Consider the following 22094-nt stretch of genomic DNA (forward strand, 5'->3'; position numbering starts at 1 on the left):
GCAGAATACAACAAACACTAGTATGGCAATATGTATAAACGTGGCTGTATAACCAATGTGATCCTGCAATCTGTACATGTGGGAAATATAAGAATTAATACCCCATTTGAATCAAATGTATGATATATGATATGTCAAGATCATTGTAATGTTTTGAGCAACCAATAAAAAGATTTAAAAAAATAAAAATTCTAGATAATATATATTTTCCAGTTCAAGTCACAGAAGTAAAAATCAGGTCAAGATGGTTAATTTCACCTAGATATTTCAATTCCTATTTTTGCCCTTTCAACAAAAAAGTGGATAATTATACAAAAAAGGCAAATTCAGTATAAAAAGATCTGATCAAGTCTTTTAAATGGAAAGAAAATATATCAGAAATTTTTTTCATGCAGTTAAGAAATTTCTTATTTTAAAATATGTGAAAATTCAAGGCATGGTTTGAATATAAAAATACCATTATACTCATAAAATAATTGAATGATCCTAAGAAATTATGTTTTTATTTTATAGTTTATATTTAATACAGTAATATTTTTCTTTATCTTCTTCCCATCATGTTCTTTTATTAACTGCAAGAAGAACATTTGCTTTTACTTCACACGCAATATTTGGTGCTGATCAGACACCAATCTGGTTGTTTATCAAAATTAATAATTAACCTTTGTTTATAACCAGGCAATCAACAAGAAGGCAATGCAAAAATGTAATAAGGGATGCTTCTAATTCTCCTTTACCCATCTACTCAGCTGATGACTGTCTACAGGAGCAGTCACCCATCAGCATACCTGGCATTACTTTCATCAGGCTCCATCCAGGGTTTACGGTTATCATGCATAGAGTAAAACAGAACAATGTAATAATGCAATTTTCTTAATTTCTCTATTTCATTCTCAAAAGTATGCCAGTTTGAATAATTCTCAGCTTTTAACCTTCTTTATTCTTTCTTTGAAATTAAATAGTCTGTCAGAATGGCTTTCTTCTCACCTGCTATCCTCTATGTAGAAAAGTGAACTGTGGCTGTTTTGTGTCCATGAAAGAGCAGGTCCTCTCAGAATCTCGATTCCCCTTCAGCCAAATCAAAGACACCTGCTTCTTTATAAGTCTGTGCCTATTAGTAGGACCTTGCAGTGACTGTTAGACCTATAACCTGACATTCCAGTCCTCTTTTTTGTTGTTATCAAGTAGCAAATTTTAATATTTTCCCAAACACAGTCAGTATTGGTTCTGATATCCATGAATTTCATTTACTACTGATTAATAAAAGAACACCAGTTACCCAATAACAGGGTTTATATCTGAGTTACTAATTTACTGTATTTACTTTGAATTCAAATATAGCTACTAGCTTTCCAGTCTACAAATCACCTCTTCAGAGAAACACATCATAATTAGTAATTCATCATGTCACCTCTTTCTAAGTGTATAGGTGATTTTTATTGATGTCATGAACAAGTTTTCTGTTTCCTTTTGGTTTTCTGGAAATAAACCCACTGTAATATTTCACACACACACACACACACACACACACACACAGAGATAATTGAAAAAGAATTGGCATTCAATGAAGATGTAAGTGCAGTATAAAAAGTAAAAAGACTAATACTGGAAGTGAAACTACACTGGAACTACAATTTTCAAAACCCAGATAGTTGAGAGTCGTTGCTGTTGGAGATATAACCTCATCTTTCATAGAACTACTAGGCTTCTTGTGTCAGGGCCATGCAGTATGAATTTGCTCTCAATACCTAAAAAAAAAAAAAGCAAAAGAAAAACAAAAACAAAAGACTGATTTTAGGTAGATAAGCAAGATCAAAGGTGGCCTCTAGTGTGGCATTGTAAACATACTCAGAAACTTCCCACTCCTGGTGCTGATAAAGTAGATATGGGTCAAATGAATTTGACATTTGTTTCACAGGTTTCCTATAAATTGGGGAAGAAGTTTATTTTCTTTAATGTGAGTTCTAAAGCTTGTTTAGGTAAAAGGCTCAATAGCAAAAATCATAGGCTTTGTGGGTCACCTTATAGGTTTCTTTGTTGAATACCATGACCATGAAAAGACTGAAAGAAAAGAGGAAATAAGCAATGTTCAATAAAACTTTATGGATTCTGAAGTTTGAATTTCAATAAATTTAAATTTCATCATGAAATTTTATTTTTTTTTAATTTTTTAACTATTAAAATGTAAAATTTATAGTGCACAAACCATACAAAATATATGGGAGACTAGATTTGGCCTGCAGGCCAGTTTGACAACCTCTGCCTTTAAAGTACCATAAAATATAAATGTTAGAAAAAAATGAAAATGATAACAAATATTGTCTGATCAAATAAATGGAAGAACTGTTTATTTTGTTTTAGAAGGAGGAATTTCCAGATAGCAATTGGCAATATCCAATTTAATTTATCAGTGCCTTTCTCAACTAGCACACATGAAATAGCAGCAGTGCTCACTTCTGTAAGTTCCATGACTTTTCTTTCTTAATATTGCTCCATACCTAATAATCACATGAAGTATTTTATACTTACTTGTTTATAGTTTCCTAAATATAACTTAAGCTAAAGCAAGCCAGAGTTTTTCATCAACAATAAGAAAGTTTGTTCATCAACATTAAGAAGAGTAACTGAAAATTTGCAGGTGCTCAAATATTTGTAGGACTATTAGATAATCAGAAAAGAGTCAGCGTTTAATCTGGAAACATAAGAAATGTCTGAGCCACTGGCAGCAGAAAGGATATAATTGCACTTCTATTTTATAATTAATACTTTATAATTGTTGGGCCAGAAATTTATTTAGACATTCATTTTTCCTAGTTTAGGAGAAATAATATTAGCACTTTTACCTGAAACACATTTTCTATTTAACACATGAGTATAAAAGAGTTTCATGTGATAGAATTAGAGTTAATTGGACTGCCGATATTTGAAGCCATTGTTTATTCCTATCCATACTTCAGATGTAGACATTGGCACTGTTCACACTGGTAATAGAAATTCTAGTAAACAAGACACTTAAAAAGAAAATTGTAAATTATGTGCAACAAAAATACCACAGACTAAAACATTATGATATTAAAAGTAATAAATTTGAAGATAATTTATTTGTGTATTTTCTATAATATATTTTCAGTTCAATTATTATTTGATAAAACTGATATTGACTTATTGAATTTTTGATGCATATAAAACTTAAAATATAATGAATAATAAAGACAGTGGATTTAAAAATATATGTAAAAATTAGTTGTACCAAAGTATAACTTCATACTTTTATAACTGAACTTACCCTGTTCATAAATTTCCTTTCAAAAGGGACTTTGTTACTATTGAGTTAAATGTTAATAGTGAGACCTTACTTCTCAGATGGATTTGTTCTATGAAACAATTAAAGCTTTGTCTCTAAGGAATTAGGTATAGGTGAGAGCAAAAATCACCAGCAATGAATAATAAATATCATTATATTTCAAAATATGACTTTGATCATAATTCACTGAGTCAGCCTTCCTTTTTATTTTAAATTTTTACATGTACCCCTGTGTTGACATTTCTTAAACTGTCTCAGAGAGATAATTCTATTATTACCATCTTGTATATGAGAAGCACCAAGATTTGGAATGTGTAATTATCTTCTAAAGCTGACAAAAGTCACACAAGTCTTTAAATTTTACTAAAATGAGTAAAATATCCTGCATCCAAAGATATGCAAGCTTTTTGGTACAGAATTAGACCTAAAAGTCAGTATAAGGCCCAAAGTGGTGAAATATTTAAATTGTTTTTAAATCCCACACATTTCTCATATATTCATATTAATACAGACTTACATAAATATAGACATGTGTATGTAAATGTAATTTTATTTATTTATTGAACTCAGGGGCACTTGACCACAGAGCTACATCCCAAGCCCTATTTTGTATTTTATTTAGAGACAGGGATTCACTGAGTTGCTTAGCACCTTGCTTTTGCTGAGGCTGACTTTGAACTCGCAATCCTCCTGTCTTAGCCTCCCAAGCTGCTGAGATTACAGGTGTGCGCCACTGTGCCTGGCTGTAAATGTAATTTTAAAAGTTTGAATCTAGTATGAAAATGTATTTTGGGTCTAGTATCTTGTTATGTCATGAAATGAAAGATTCAGTTTTCTTTTGTATTACTTGTGTTCATACAGAATTGAAAAATTATTAAGAAATATACAACTGTATTCTCCATACCACATAGACACTGGCCCTTCCTAAGGGATCAGCATTTTCACTTCCCCCACCATGGCTTACTCTAGAGAAACTGAGCTTGGCATCACTCTCATCATTGAAATCATTACCCTCTCTCCCTCTCAGCAGGTGTGCTTGAATTTCCTGAGTGATATGAATGATTAATATGACTCCAGTGTAATAGAATAAATTAAATGTTCTTTTTCAATTGAATATTTATTCATGAATTTATCTCTTACTACTAGATCATCTCTTGTTGGGTATATCATTATATGTAGACATCATTTTGTAGAAATGTTTGTTTATACTTCTGAACCACATTAAGTGGTACATGCTCCTAAAAGAATTCTTTAAAAGTCAGTAATCAAAACTACTTGAGTGTGAAATACAGCTCACAACATTTTTCAAAAGCTTTGACATAAAATTAAAATATAGTTTATAATTCTGGTATAACAAAGAATATTTCATATGTATAAAATGCCAAATATGCACAGGTTGTTATGCAATGTTTGAAATATTATTAATAGAAAAGAGTCATGAAAAAGCAAACAAGTTTACTATACATAATGAAAATACAACTTTTGAAAATTTAGTGATATATTATTGTTTCAAAGAAGTAAGAAAATATTTTCTATGATATTTTTCATGTATCATTTTTCTGCAAGGCATGTGTCTTATATGGACATATGTATATTTTCAATTAAAATATGCATTGGTTACAAAAATATTTGTATATAACTGATCACAGAAGCTTTATTTATTTATAATAGCTAAAACTAGAAGCATCAAAGTTCTCCATAATAGATAAACAGATTGCTGTTAAGCAATTAAAAGAATGAAGCAGTGATATACACAACACAGATGAATCCCAAAGAATATTATGTTCATTGAAAGAGTCTTAGAAAAGAGTACAAAGTGTGATTTCATTAATATGAAGATCAGTAATAGACAATTAAATTACAAAATAGTCTAGAGTGGTCTTTGTAGGTACAGAAGGGAGGATAGACTTGGAAAGCATATAAAGAAACTGCCTGAGGTAATGGTAATGCTCTCTGGGATGATGGCAATGGTTTAGCTTCCAAAGGTGTATACATGTGCCAAAACTCACTTAAAGGAACATGTAAGATTGTGTATATTGTTGAATATAAATTTTGTTAAAATATCTATACAAACATGTAAATTTAGCTAATAATGTGCATGCTGATGTGGTTTAGGTGAAGTGTATTCTTTTCCATAAATTTTATAGAATTAAAAAATGCATTTAAAAATGCTGGATGAGTACAGAAATGATGGATAAGTATGTGATAAAATTATAAAGCATAAACCTATATAAGATCAATTAGTATACTGATGCTTAGTTTATGACTCTGAATTTTATATATTAAAATTTTTTAAATATTTTGGGCAAAAAAGGATTAAAAACAGCTGGTAAGGCTACTGAATATAACTGGTAAGGCTACTGAATAGCCAAAGATTAAGGGTTTTAAATTTGAATTAGACAAAGAAAGGGAGTAAAAGTAGGTAGGATGTGGCTATAAGATAATATTACAGTTACTGTCGAGCATCAAATCTGAGGAAGTGAGTGGTGAAATGTTCTAAGGAGTATCAGTTTATATCAAGACCTTTTGAAGGAAATATAGCAAAAATGTGGTGGTTAAATTTTGAAGAGTGTATGATGAAAGAAAGTTGTTGCCTGCACAAAGAATATTGGGTTAAACTGGGTAGACATTGTGAACTTATGAAGATTCTTTTAATTTTTAATTCACATTTTTGATTAATAATCATAGTGAATGTCTTGATTCATTAATTTGACAGCAATGAGCTGGGTCAGTGGGATTGAAGAGATCTTGGAACTGGGAGATCATTATCTAGCATTTGGCTGTATCCTAAGAACAATAAATCCCTTGGAAAAGTACATGCATTATCTTTGTCCAGCAGCTATAAAGTGATAAATCTTCAGCTAAGAGGCTGGAAATGCTGATGTAAATCAGACAGCCAGTGATAACTGAATAGCTATGGAGGGCAAAAAAAATCTGATAACTGAAGTTTGAAGCTAATAAGGGTATATTCTAGCTAGAATATTAGTACTTTCCTTATATTAGTAAATACAGTGACCTTGTATAGAATTGTAGAACTGTCATTGAGCAACTATATTATGTATTATTGCTTAATTATACTTGGTTACAGAAAAAATGGATCTTTATATTTAATATCCAAAATTTCTTTCCTTCAGTGAACACTGTGTTAAGTGAAGTAAGAGAGGCAAAGAAAGGTAAATATTGTATAATCTCACTTGTATATGAGATCTGAAAAGAAATAGAGAGCAGGATGGTGGTTACCAGAGGTGGAGGTAGATGGTGTTGTTTGGGGAATTGTTAGCCAAAGATACAAAATTTTATTTAGAAAAGGAGTAGGAATTCAAGAAATATATTGTATAACACCATGATTATAGTAATAATGTATTTTCTACTTAGAAATTAGCAGGACAGAGAGTTTTAAGTTTTCTCAATAAAAAATGCATATGTTAGGTGGTTTGACTTAGCCATTATACAATATATAAAACATCCTGTTATACACTATAGATATGTGCTATTTTTATTTGTCAATTAAAAATACAAAAGTTGCTTTTTCACATAAATTATTCTTTGAAGAAAAAACATAAAAACAAAAATTAAATTTAAAAACTGTTTTGTTATAGCAAGACATTTTATTCTAACAAGAATACAATAAATATAGCTTTGCAAATGTGTAGTCATACACATGAAATTTTAAGATGTTAATATATACATTTTGTCATTTAAAAATACTAACTTCATAGTATTTATAACTGTTTTTGAATAATTTTGTGTGCATAAAATTAATTTACAAAACATGTAAGGAAATAACTATTATAGGTTATATTCAATTTCTTCATTCTTATATTTTTAACATTTTCTCCAAAAGTAATAAAATAGACTTTATTCAGCTGGCCTGGGATTTTTTATTTACTTAATGCATTATAGAACTAGGTATTATCTTTAATAAAAACTTAAAGAAAATATAGTAAGTTTTATATTACAGCAGGAATTTTCCCGGCATTTAATAAAATCATTTTATCATATTTCAGTGAAATGTGGATAAAAGGGTAAAAAGAATTCATTTTTTATACAGCCCCTAGATTTACTCTTCCTCTTAACTATTAAATGGTAGAAATTAAGAAAGTTTCTTAACCTTCATCATAATGAAAATAATCTAGAAAAATACTCTCAACATAAGTTTGTTATAGGAAGTAATTAAATTTTTTATATGATGGTATATGGCCATAGGTGTTTAAAATATATTTCATAGATGAAATCATTTTATTAATTCCAAATTATCAGTTACTGAGGACAAATATTCTTGATCCATAATGTTGTTTTCTGCTTGAAGTACAGAAATGGGAAAAGTTTTTAGATAACAATAATTTTCTACTTGATTTGTCTTCAATCTTTAAAATATTATAAATATGGGTAGATTTCATATTAATACAAATTTTATGCTGATAAGTAGTATATTACACTTCAAACCTAATCTTTCTTGCATACATGTGAGAATTAATGTAGAACAAATTGGTAAACATAAAGTTTTTATTATAGGTCTGAATGTTAGCTAATGATTCCTCAGATCTAAGACTTGTATTGATTTCTATTTATTTTGAATTACAATAATTTTTAGAAGATGTGTGGGATTGAATCAAATATTTAATGAATGATCATTATAAGAGCTCCTCTAATTTAATACATAATATAATTTAATACTTTGAGATATAAAATATAGATGTAAAATATAGAACTGTGAATATAATACTTTCAAATTTATGAATACTCCAAACTTAATTAAGCTTAGAAATATCACAGTCTCTTTCACAAATATGTAACAAGACTGAAATAGTGTAAGTTGTTAATAGTTTAACTGTAAACATGACATTAAATTTCCAAAAGTTATAAGACAAAAAACAGAAAAATTCTATAGTGAAAACCTCAAAATATATGAAATGAAACAAAGCAAAAAATAATCCCAATATTTCTGAGAATATTAGAAACAACAAACAGTAGATTTACTCCCCCAGGAGATTTCTGTCTATTGAAAATTGAAGGCTTATGCTGAAATGCCCTAATATTATAACTCCAGTACACCTGGGCAAATTACAATAAATTTTTTAAACTAAATGAATATTCTGCAGATACACAAAACATAAAATCTGCATGTTTACTAATGGAGTATTGCTATAGTTTGAATCTGGAGGGTTCCCCAAAGGCCATATGTAAGGCTGGTTATCAATCTGCACTATTGGGAGGTGAAGAAAACTTTGTTAGGTGGGCTTAATGGATCAAAGTCAGGTCATTAGTGGGTGTGCTCTTGAAGAGGATATTTGTACCCCATCCCCCTCCTGTCTTTCTTTCTTTGCTATTTACCACTTTCTCCACGATGCACTCCAATCATGCTACCATATATACTTTGCTACCATAAATTTAAAGCAACAGGGCCAATCAGCTATGGCCTAAAACCTCTGATGCCACTAACCAAAATAAACCTTTCTTCCTTTTGTTTCTCAAGCATTTTTCTTAAAGTGACAGAAAGCTGACTGACTATATGTACCATGTGATGTTTTATACATGTGTACATTGTGTAATCAGATTAAGCATATTTATGGTCTCAAACATTTAAAATCCATACTTAGAGCACAATCACTATTTACATTCACCTTGAATAATTTTTTGCATTGTTATACTCAAGTGAAAATAAGAGAAATATTCAAGGGTACAGACAAGTAGCTGAAAAAACAGTGATGGGAGATCTGGGAACTAAATTCACGTAGAAGCCAGCACTTTCAGAGGACAGATGGGTATACAATGTATACCCTTGATGAGATCTGGAGCATCTGCCTTTGGCCTGACAGAAGGTGGGAGAAGAGGGAACAAGAGTCACTGCATTAAGCCTGATTCACTGAGGAAGGCTGACAGGGATCTAGGGTACCCTTGGTTCAGGGTTAAAGCAGACTCATTTATATTGGAGAAAAACATCTGTAATTTAGGCTTGCAAAAGTTCAAAGAGTAAAGAAAATTAATATGATTTCAAAATAATATTATTCAACACACAAAGAATAAAACTAACATGAATGAGAATATTAGAAACAACAAACAGTAGATTTACTCCCCCAAAGCTTTTAGGTGTTGGCATTATTAGCTATATGATATGAAATAAACCTGAAATATAGTCAGCCATGGGTTCAACAAATTAGGGATAGAAAATATTAGGGGAAAAATTTACATGTTTATTAAACATGTACAGAATTTTTTTCTTGTTAATATTAACTAAACAATATATTATAACCAATATTTACATAGCACTTACATTATATTAGTAAGTAATGTAGTAACCTAGAGATGATTTAACACATATGTTAACACATTAACATATGTATTGGTTATAGGCAAATAGTGTGACATTTTATACAAGTGACTTGAACATCTCTGGATTTTTGTATCTGAGTGGGTCCTGAAACAAACCACCTATGAATGCCAAGGCAAATGGATTTCGATAGGTAAGAAGTAATACATGAAGCAATAAATAAATAACTAAAAGCAAGTAAGATGAGAACTATGTAGAATTTATCATAAAAATCTGAGAGAATTTGAGATTCACATAGAAAATGATCATATTAAAAACACACAGATGTCTCTGCTTTTAACCATGATGGATTATCGTGTATCAAACTATCCCCCCAAAAGTAACTATAAAGTTTCAGTTTTCCATTAAGCTTCATTACAAAAAGAAAATGAGCTCTTTCAAGACATTGAAGATTACAAAAATGATGGCTAACATTTAAAAGGCCAAGTTTCAGTATAAAAGGGCTATGAATGGGAATGATCCTAATAGTGTTTGCCATTTCCCCCTTGAGAAATGGTTGATTCACAAGTAGTGCTAGACTGAGAGTTCTTGAAATATGTCTATGTTGAGGCCTCTGGGCAGTCCAGTGGGGCTGGGAGTAATAACTGCTGTTTAGGGCAGCCAAGTAGTCAGAACTTTAGACCTGGATCCCTCGGAAAGCTGTCTGGCTGGACATTGCTATTCATCTTTTCTGGCATCTTCTGAATTCTAAGATATACCTTGAGACGGAAATTGAGGCAGAAAATGGCAGCTAAGGTGCCAAACTTAGCTTATGAATAGTTCTAAGGCATACATCTATCTGATAACTAGATAAAGGTAGTTTTTCTTAAGTAAAAATAAAATGACTTTCAGGGACCACTAAAAATTAGTAGCCCTGATATAAATATTGAAAACAAAATAGGAGGACAGTCCTCATAAATACTTAGTCACAAATTCTCTAATTCTTGTTTGAAAGATGATTTTCTGTTACTCTCAATTTCTGCCTAAGGCAAGTAAATTATATTTGAGAGAACTTAATGGTATTCAGAGTGTCTATTTATCTTCTTATATAATATCCATCATTCTTTCAGAAATTTCCAGAGATATTATGTTGCTTACTAGATTTTTTACTATAAACCTCTAAATCATTAAATTATTCCTTTGAAAATAAAGCATTTGACAAAAGTGTCTCATTGTCTGTCTGTATTGAGCAGTTTATTTTATGGTATAGCCAAACCCGACTAGTTCAAGAAACTAAGATACAATATGCAATAATTAGAAAAGAAGGAAATAATCTGACACTATTCAAAATTATTTGCAAAATTAAATTTAATCTTAATTTAAATGGCCTAACTTCCTTCTGTTAGGCCCCAACTACTAGAGGTTACACCACCTCTCCATAGCACCATATGTTGGGGACCACACCTTCAAATATGGGCCTTTGGGAGATACTGAAAATCTAAACTATAACACTTTTAAAAAATACAATACAAAATTCAATTTATCACTTAATTCTTTTTTCTTGACTCATCATTCTTGACTGTTGTTTGAATTGGCCTAAAAGACATTTAGCTGCAGGCATGGTGGTGCTCACCTGTAATCCCAGTAGCTCGGGAGGCTGAGGCAGGAGAATTGAGAGTTGAATGCCAACCTCAGCAAAAGTGAGATGCTTATAAGCAACTCAGTGAGACCCTGTCTCTAAATAAAATACAAAATAGAGCTGGGGATGTGGCTCATTGGTCATGTGACCCTGAGTTCCACCCCTAGTACCAGAAAAAGAAAAAAAGATATTTACCTTATGCATCATGATATTCATATATGTATCACTTACATGACCACCTTATTGCCTTATTCCTTTGCTATATCACATCATTATCCCTTATTTATTTAATTAATTATTATTATTTTTTTTGGTAATGAGGATTGAACTCGGGTCACTCTACCTCTGAATTTCTTTCCCAACCTTTTAAAAACTTAGTTATTGTTTAATTTTGAGACAGGGTTTTGCTAAGTTGCAGAGGTTTTCCTTGATTTTGTAATTCTCTCTCCTCAGCCTCCCATGTCATTGGGTTCCAGAAATAAGACACTACAATCAGCATATTACTATTATTTCATAGAGTTCTTATATTTTCATGCCTCTAAAATTTCTACACTATTATTTTCCATAGTACAATTAGGAATCTCAGCCCGGGTTAATGCTGAGAGCACTGGCAAATTAGTCACATGCTTTGTTTCTTTAATCATGCAGTGGCTTCTTGTTAATATGAATTTATTGAATGTTCAATTGATATTTTTGTTTGCTTATATAAAATACTATCATGTGCAGATGCACATATGGAATTGATATTACATCAGTATTTTCCCATGGAATATGGCATTCTTTAAAAAACAAATGGTATTTGTTTGACTTTGAAATTAGATAAATAACGTATTAGACTTATATTTATAAAATCTGATACTAGGAGGAATGTATTTATTGATAGTCTCTAGAAATCAATGGTTTACCAAATAAAATTAACTTACCACAACATTATAACAATGTATTCCTGCTTCTGTTCTAGGGCATAGAATATTATGCATGTTATTGGTATTTATTACTCTCATAAAGACAATGGAGATACACATTAATAGCTTTGTTTTCTTGATTGAGATAAATCTTTGCTTTTATGATGCTATAATTTCTAACTATCTGTAGGTCAAAAGATTTTTATCTGATAAGATATTTTCTGTTTCATCACTTTAAAAAGACATTTTAAGGGGGTGGGGCTGTGGCTCATTGGTAGAGTGCTCACTTAACATGTGCAAAGCTCTGGGTTCGATCCTCAGCACTACATAAAAAAAATAAAATAAAATAAAGACATTGTGTCCAACTACAACTAGAAAAAATATTTTTTAAAAAAGACATTTAAAAACCATTATACATTTTCTAAAACTTCTGTAATATCATATTAAATAACAACATTTGATGGTATATGAAAGAAGTGAAACTCTGAGGGAGATAAAATGGAGAGAAGAAGGGTCAGAAATCATTTGTCATTTCTTTAGTTCTCAAAACAACAAGTTGTCTACCGCTTTTAACTGACAAATCATTTGTCATTTCTTTAGTTCTCAAAACAACAAGTTGTCTACCGCTTTTAACTGACAGTTATGTTTTATTTCATATTTTTGAAAATTATCTTAATTTTATTTGATAACTGCAACATTACTATTCTTGAATTGAAAAAGTGACATTCTAGAGTTGAATCCATGGCAGGTAATAGATGCATAATTAGTTGTCTTGAATGAATGAATGAATCAATGAATGAATCAATGACAATGACTAAAACTCAATTTCATTAAGTCAAAGCTGGTATTATTACATGAAGCAATATAAGCTTTTCTCAATAATTCTGATATTACAATTTGTTAAGAAACCTAAGAAACTATAATATTTCTTCAAGTAGAAAGTACATTTTTAAATGAAATCATAAAGTCTAAAAACTTGTCATCCATAGAATGTATCTGGAAGTAAATTATGTAATAAAGAAAGAATAAGAGATATGTAATGGCTTTCAGTGGTAAAAATTTTATAAAGTTCAAATATATTTTGAGTCCGTTTTTTATAAACAATCAGTACATTAGTCAGGGTTCCATAAAGAAAAAGAATCAATATTGTATATAGATATATATGAGAAAATTACTATGGAAATCGGCTCACACAATTATGGAAATCAAGAATTCCTCACAATATGCAGTCTTCAAGTTGCAGGATCAGAGAAGTCAGTGATGTAATCTACTCTAGGTCCACAGCCTGAGAACCAGGAGGTAAAAGGGGTGTGTGTGTGTGTGTGTGTGTGTGTGTGTGTGTGTGTGTAGGGGTGCATTGCTGGTATAATTACTGAAGTTTGAATTTCTGACAACCTGTTACTATGAAGTTTGAAGCCAGAGGATATATAGCCAACTCCAGAAGAGAAAGTAAATTCTTTTGTTTGTCTTTTTGCTCAATCCAGGACCTCAAGGAATTGGAAATGTTCACTACATCAATGAAGGCAATATGATATTCAAGCTTCTTTGCTCAGTCTGTTGAATCAAATGCTAATCTCTTCTAGAAACACCATCAGAAACATCTCACTCCAGTAAGAATGCAGCCATTATGAAGTCAAACAACAATAAGTGCTGGCGAGGATGTGGAGAAAAAGGTACACTCATACATTGCTGGTGGGACTGCAAATTGGTGCAGCCAATTTGGAAAGCAGTATGGAGGTTGCTTGGAAAGCTGGGAATGGAACCACAATTTGACCCAGCTATTCCCCTTCTCAGACTATACCCAAAAGACCTAAAAAGAGTTTACTACAGGGACACAGACACATCAATGTTTATAGCAGCACAATTCACAATAGCTCTACTGTGGAACCAACCTAGATGCCCTTCAATAGATGAATGGATTAAAAAAATGTGGCATTTATACACAATGGAATATTATGCAGCACTAAAAAATAACAAGATCATGGCATTTGCAGGGAAATGGATGGCATTAGAGCAGATTATGCTAAGTGAAGTTAGCCAATCCGTAAAAAACAAATGCTGAATGTCTTCTCTGTTATAAGGGGGGTGACTGTAAATGGGGTAAGGAGGAAGAGTATGAGAAGAAGACTACCACTAAATAGGGAAGAGAGTTGGGAGGGAATGAAAGGGAGAAGGGGAATTGCACGGAAGATGGAAGGAGACCCTCATCATTATACAAAATACATGTATGATGATGTGAGGGAAAAAAAGAAGAAATGTTTCACATTGGATTGGGTAGAGAGAGGTGATGGGAGGGGAGGGGAGGAGAAGGGGGGATAAAAGGGCAGCAGAATAAAATAGACACTAGTATTGCTATATTGTAATAAAGCCTTGGTCAGGCGATTTTAAAAAAAAGAGCTGCGTAATCAAAAAAATTGGAGACCACTGTTCTAAAGAATAAATTGCATTAAATTAAAAAAAAAAAAGAAAGAAAGAAACGCCATCAGAAATAATGTTTTGCAACAACCTGAGTATCCCTAAACCAGTCACAATGAAACATACAAGTAACCATTAAAATCTTTATACAGATTCTTTCCTTTTGGAAAGACACTGTTAAAGTTTAGTTATGAGGTGTCCTCCAAAAACTCACGTCTAAGACAATACAAGAATGTTGTATTGTCATGAGGTGAAATGATTGTATTATGAGAGCTTTAACTTAATTAGTGTATTAACCCATTGATATGGATTAACTGGAAAGTAACTCTAGGTAGGTAGGATGTGGCTGGAGGAAGTGGATAACTAGGGAAATGCTTTTGGGGTTTATATTTTGTCCCTGATATGTGGAGTTCTCTCTACTTCCTGATTGCTAATTGCCTGAGCTACTTTCTTCTTCCACACCCTTTTACCATAATGTTCTGTGTCACCTCAGGTGCAAAGGAGTTAGCCATCTAGGGACTAAGACCTTGGAAACCACAAGTGTCAAACAAACTTTTCCTACTCTTAAATTGTTCTGGCCAGGTCCCAGCAGTGAAAAAGCTGACTAAACCAAGAAGAATGAGATTTCATTTTGCTCCAATGAAAACTACCACAGTTATTATACTAATTTATAATTATCTACTTATCTGTCTGAATGCTATCTGAAAAGCTCAGATTCTCAAAGGCAGAGATTTCTTTTTTAAATGGTGCTAGGGATTGAACCCAGGGCCTTCGGCATGCAAGGCAAGCACTCTACCAACTGAGCTACATCCCCAGACCCTGCACATGCAGAATCTTATCATAATTGTACTGGAGTTAGCATGTCTCTGACATACTGTGTTTCCTTTACTTAGAACTGAAATGCAGTTTTCAATGTATGTAACAAATTGGCCTGTGTTAAGTTTAAATTCTTTCTAATTTCATTTGAAATCTTGCATGTAATGCAGAAGAGATAAATAAAGAATTTAAAGATGAATAAACAGAAGTGAAAAATACAGACCAGAAATATAAATGGAAATTTAATTTTCCTTTAGTCTTAAATCATAATTGTTAAAGCTAAGTTTATGCAAACATTATTTGTTTATCCAGATTATAATAATAAAATTGAGTGATGGTGTGGCACAGGGTTTGTCTTAATCCAGATCTAAAATTATATACCTTTGTTGTTATCCATTCCTCCTACTGCATAGAGTGTTCCAACTGTAGATTTTCTGGGTTTAGTTCTTGGACTTTGCATTAAAGTTCTTCTTTCTGGCAGTAGATGATATTTCATTGCTTCCAGGATCAGCTTTTGACATTCCAAGTCATTCTTAAATAATGCATGGTTTTCTAGGTCAGCCAAGATCTGTGAATAATATACAATCATTATTAATAATGATTTTTTTTAAAAGAGAGAGTGAGAGAGGAGAGAGAGAGGGAGAGAGAGAATTTTTAATATTTATTTATTTTTTAGTTCTCGGTGGACACAACATCTTTGTTGGTATGTGGTGCTGAGAATCGAACCCGGGCCGCATGCATGCCAGGCGAGTGCGCTACCGCTTGAGCCACATCCCCAGCCCCATTAATAATGATTTTTAAAAAAGAATATGGTATCAGTAGTTAAAAATCTTAAAGCCTATGATATTACTCTTATGTTGAGAGGAATAAGGAGTGTAGGAATTGATTATATCTACAAATAAATACAAATAACATGCACATTTCCAAGAGGAATGCAGTACATTTTTAATCCCATATTGCTATGATTTTACTATTCATTGCAAAACGTTCTAGAGATCAATTTTTCCATTTTCTTTCCTCTTACAGAGTTGTTTATAAATCAAGTACAATTGCTTATGTTATTCATAAACCTGTCTGGTTAAGGAAATTAAAAAATTACCTTCAACAGAATGTGCTAAAATGAGCTTATCATAAGTACTCATATAATTAAGTTCTTTTAAATACAGTTCAATTCTCTTCTAAATCCTAAGTAAATCCATGAAAATGTAAACAGTTATCTCATAATGGCTCTTAGTATGAAAGCAATTGAAAAGCTGCTTATTAGGCAAAGTAATAGTTTCCAATAGTGAAAAATGAGAAATGTTAATACCAAAAATCCAGAGCCAGAGCTAACAATATATTGAGACCAGGAGTTTTAAACTATATTGTCTCTCTTCTGCTGCAAAAGGTTTAGTGTCTATGAGTCTTTTGTGTATAACTTTACACTTTCAAATCTTTAAGTTTCCCCTTCCTTTGTGCTTCTTTAGATTTTTTTTCTTGATTCTTTCAATCTTTTTCTATTTTCATGAATTGTGATTCATTTTCATTTATGCTTAAATTTGTTATATATATTTTAAAAATTAATGAGTTGAAAATTGAACAAAGACTCACTGGCCTTTTCTAGTCATTGATAAGCAATCATACTACACAAATATTTATTAAGTGAATACATTACTATATTGTCAGGAGAGGCAAATAAATTATTGCTTTGAACTCCATAGCCTTGGATATTTTGGCTGCCCCATGCGAAGATGTAGAAAAACGCGCCCATTTGCAGGCGGCCTCTGTCAATGGGGCTGATTCTATGCCTGGCATGGAATTTATGAGTTGGATAGCTTTGAATTTAGATGCCTGCGAGAGCCTTGGTTAAAAGAGATAGCAGTGTGCTTAAACAGCCTTGAGGCCCCAGCTGCCTGGAGGAGGAAGAATTACTAAGCAAGGGATAAGGCCCCAATAACCCCAACTTCCAGCTTCTTGCCTTTCTTTTATCTTGAAGAACTCTTCTGAACAATGAATTCCTTTCAAGTGTTCTCCTATAAAATAAAGGTTGGTGGCCTATCTCCCTTTGTTAGGATCAGATCCATCAGGTCTTTTCCATCCTAAAATCTCCCATTTTCAATGTATTTTTGTCTCCTTTGGTTTTCTTTCTTTATCTTTCGTGTTTTTGTTTTGTTTTGATTTTGTTTTGGTACCAGGGATTGAACTCAGGGGCACTCGACCACTGAACCTACACCCCCAGCCCTTTTTTTATATATTTTATTTAGAGACAGGGTCTCACTGAGTTGCTTAGAGCCTTGCTTTTTGCTGAGGCTGGCTTTGAATTCATGATGCTCCTGCCTCAGCCTCCCAAGCAGCTGGGATTACTACGTTTTCAGCCTTTTATTTCCAGTCTGCCCACACCTAGGACGGTTACTTATTCCCTTGCCTTGCAGGTCATGGTCAGAATATATAGGGAAACACATAATTAAATAAGTAATATAACACTATAATTTTAACTACAGATAAATTTATTTAGCCTATGTATATTACCTCTAGAGGAAATAGGAAGAATGTAAAAACACATAAATACTCATTTATAAAAAATATGAAAGATAACAGAGTAGGTCTAAGTCTGAATAAGGATGTGATGTATTAGGTACTAGATGCTTTGGAAATATGTAAGTAAAAATGTCTACATTCTTGGCTCTATTTCTTATATACTAAAATACTAGCTGCCTTCCTAATTTTATTCTGAACATTAAGTTTTTAAAAAATGGTATGAAGTGAAATAGGTAATTGTTAATGAATTTTTTTAAAAGACTACCATTTAAACATTTTAGTAACATTTTTGCTCTTTATCACCAAAGAGAATATTATTTCTAACTTATGTATCAAAATGTTTCTTTTGAATATAAGGCTTTTCTTTCTATTAGAAAAATAATTAGGCTTTACAGTGATTAATTTATATAAATATATATCCATATTTGTATATATTATATTGTGATTAATTTATAATGAATTTATGATTGGTTTATAAATATTTCTATATGTGAAGCTAGCTCTCATAAATTCCTTTTTCTTTCTCTCCTCTTGTCATTTCTTTTGGGAAAATTTGGGATTATTGGTCATTAAAAATATCAATGTATTTGGAGTTAATTATTTATAGGAATATCTTAGGTAGATAGATATGAAATTATAAATAAAAGAACATTTTAAAAATGTATGTGCTTTTTCCCATGTTTTCTTTTTCTGTTTTTCCTAGAAAATTATAGAACAGAATCAAAAAAAAGTTTAACTGAGAACCTGGGTGATGGCTTTAGCTTTATATAAGCTAATTAAAATATTTCAAAATTTTGATATATGAATGCAAATGGTCCTTTATAGTAAACTAGTTCATACAATATTCCTGATATTTAGATGATTCTTTTAACTCAGGGTGGATTAATTTTTAGCTTATAATTAACTTGAGGACTTCCTTTTGGTTTTATCAATACATAAACATAACATCAGCACAAAATTTTTGTAAATATAAATAGGTTTAATATCTAATATTTAAAACTTGTAAAGTAGGAATATGGAACCAATAAGTTATAATTTAATAGCTTAACATTATCAACATAAAATTATTTATATTAAATTCAAATAAATGATCTCTTCTTTCAAGGCTGTCTCTTGAATTATTCCAGTGCTGCAAATCAAAAGGGTCCTATAATATTGACTCACTTTAAAACAGTAGACCATTAGAAACTAATGAAATTCTTGACTAAGTTTTCATTTTCAAAAGTAAGAAAAATGTTACAAATATTATTCACTGAAATTTTTCAAATTTTTCTTAGTTAAAAGTTAATAAACATAAGGAAATACAATGCACTACATGTTACATGTTTTAAATATTATTTAAATGATAACATTTGCTAAAATGAAATAAAATATATTTTCTTTAAAAAGTTAGCCATCTGGGTCACTTTTTCCTGTTCTAATTTTCCTTGTGGCTAAAAAACAAAAGCCCCTTTTTCAGTTAAATAATATATGTAATACAAAAGATTACAGAGAAATAAAAATGTACATACAATAGAAAGATATTGTTTCTTAAGAAACATATTTTGTTAAAATTCAGTAATACAATACATTGATATTAAAGTTTTAAAAAAACTGACTTGAACATCTATAGGAATATTACATATTACATAGATCTAAACAAAGGCAAAGATATATCTGACTTATTTCAAATTATTTATAAATAACAATTGATTATAAAAGAAAGCTTAGGGAATTATGTGGAAATAAAGAATCAGAGAAGAGTCAACTCTAAGTGCTTAGGTTTGTAATTCTTTTAAGTAATAAATTTTAAATGAAAATGAACTACTCAATATTTATAGATATATGCACAAGAAAATTATAATATGAATCAATTTTTTAAAAATATGACAAGAATATATGTAAAAGAAAATTAAAACATGTATTATGCTTCTATAAAATGGCAATGATATTTTGTACTTAAATTATATTTTTATTTATATGCACAAAATATTGTAGAAAATATCTGAACTTTGGCACACTCCTAACTAGTTTGGCAAAGACAGTTATTTTGAAGGAAATTCAATTTCTTCATAATCATTGTTATGTATTATTCTGTGTTTTAAAAATATTACTTGTAAGCACGTTTTGCTTATGGATAGCATAAACTGTGTTTTATTTCCTTTCATCTGCAAATATATTTTAGTATTATGATTTTACCCCAAGTTCAAGTACAAATGCAGACTGTTTTTAAAGTTCAGTTATCTTCAGATTTTCTTGGAATGTTCCAAGAATAACTCAAATATATGCTTCTTTTACAAATTGAATGAAGATAGTAAAAATAATGTAGTTTTAACATTCTTAAACTCTAATGAATCCTAAGCTAATGTGATTGCTTTTCTGCTTCTCAAATTTAGAAAAAAAAATGGAAATAGTTAATAAATAATAAACTACTTAGAAATCTTCTCTGTTAATCAGCTTTTCATTACTGTGACCATGATGCCTAACACAAACAAGTTAGAGGAGAAAGAGTTTATTTGGGGCTCACAGTTTCCGAGGTTCAGTCCATGCTCGGCAGACTCCACTGCTCTGGATCTGATGGTAGGTAGAACATCATGACAGAAGGCCATGGTTTAGGAAAGATGCTCAGGTCATGGAAGCCGGGAAGCAGAGAAAGAGAGAGAGTGGAGCCAGGGACAAGAGTAGTCTGAGGCCTCACTACCAGTGACCTACTTCCTCTAAGCCTACAGTTATCATGTAGTAGTCCATTCAAATTACTGTCCATCAAATGGGTCAATCCATTGATGAGGTAATAAATCAAATGGGTCAATCCATTGATGAGGTTATAGCTCTCATTATCTAATCATTTAATGTCTGAACATTCCTGCATTGCCTAATACATGAGTTTTTAAACGGACATTAAAGATCTAAATCAGAAAAGTTATATTTATCTGCAAATATTTATACAAAAATTGCAAACTAAAATTTTTCCTTCAGATAATAAATATAAATACCATTTTGGTAATCTTAACATAATTTATTTTACAAATGAAAAGCTCTTGAAACTTTTTCATCATCACTATTTGTATGTTTTCACACTTAGAATAATTATCAATTGCATTCTTAATTATTAATTGGGTTCTAAACCTCAAAAGAGTATTTCATTATTTATACATCAATAATGTTTCAGAATGTTCATCTTCTAAAAGAAAAACCAAAAAATAAAATTCCTGTGACTTAATATGAAGGATAGTATAGGGAGCTATTAACATTACATGAATCTCTAAAGGGAGAATCTCTGAAATCATGTCTTTCAACTAAAGAGAGACAATACATACTTTAGTTTTAGAAATTTGATCCATATATAAATATGAAATGAAAATTTTCCGAAATTATCCACAGTCAAATGGTATTCTGGAGGAGAAAGTATGTATGGAAGACCTACAGATCAAATATAGGGGAATATAATAATGGGCAGTGTCTATAAAATCAAGAAGAATAAAATTAAGCAGACTGAAAACATTCTTTTTGCCATTATATTATTCAATTTCATTTTCAGAAAGTTTTTCAACTATATATTCTGCAAAGATTTTAAGAAATAAAATTTATTTAGTTTTTGGTATGGTTTACTCTGTGAATAATTTCAGTTTAAATATGAAATTGGATTATATAATTGAAATTGCAAGTATGCAGAATTTCACTTTAGATTGTATTTCAAACAAAATTTCAAATATACTTAATAAACAAAAATATTGTAGTATTGTCTTGTAGAACTTATAATAATGTTGGGGATGCAAATCAAGTAAAGATGGTGCCTGGCACTTTGCCAGGAGGAGTGGTTTGTGAAGTAACGCCAGTGAGCCATTAAGATGATGAAGATTCCTTAATGACTGACTGCTGTATCTAGATGGTGTCAATTAAATTAAGCTTTGTGTAATTAGTTGGGTATATGTACCTCTGCTGTCCTGCAGAAAAGCGGCTCCTGCTACCTTGGGTGCCCGCTACTTTGAGTTCCTACTCAGTTTCAGCTGAGTTCACTCACAATAAAGTGGTTCCCACTTCAACCTTCAAGTTGCTTGTCACCTCTCTGTTATTTTGCCCAGCCGGACTATGGCACAATAAGGCTTGCCCTTTGGAATTATGTTAAATTTTAATAGCAACATAAACATGTAGAGTTTGAAGTAGAAACAGAATTAAGTAGAGTTTGCAATGGAATGCTATATTGTTTAAATTCACGTTTCAAGTATTACTGCTTTCAGATTCTGTAAGCTGAAAGATAGGTAGATTTTG

At 31.2% G+C, this 22094-nt stretch overlaps 1 protein-coding gene across 2 annotated transcripts in view; it reads right to left on the reverse strand.

Moving 5' to 3' along the window:
- Klhl1 (kelch like family member 1) overlaps nt 1-22094 on the reverse strand; it is a 392360-nt gene that overhangs the window by 111042 nt on the left and 259224 nt on the right. For both annotated transcript variants that reach the window (XM_077792806.1, XM_077792803.1), the window contains one exon: nt 15711-15897. In XM_077792806.1, the coding sequence (XP_077648932.1) occupies nt 15711-15897 (187 nt within the window). The remainder of the gene's footprint in view (nt 1-15710; nt 15898-22094) is intronic.

The sequence above is a fragment of the Urocitellus parryii genome, chromosome 2 (assembly GCF_045843805.1).
Source record: "Urocitellus parryii isolate mUroPar1 chromosome 2, mUroPar1.hap1, whole genome shotgun sequence".
Lineage (NCBI taxonomy): Eukaryota > Metazoa > Chordata > Mammalia > Rodentia > Sciuridae > Urocitellus > Urocitellus parryii.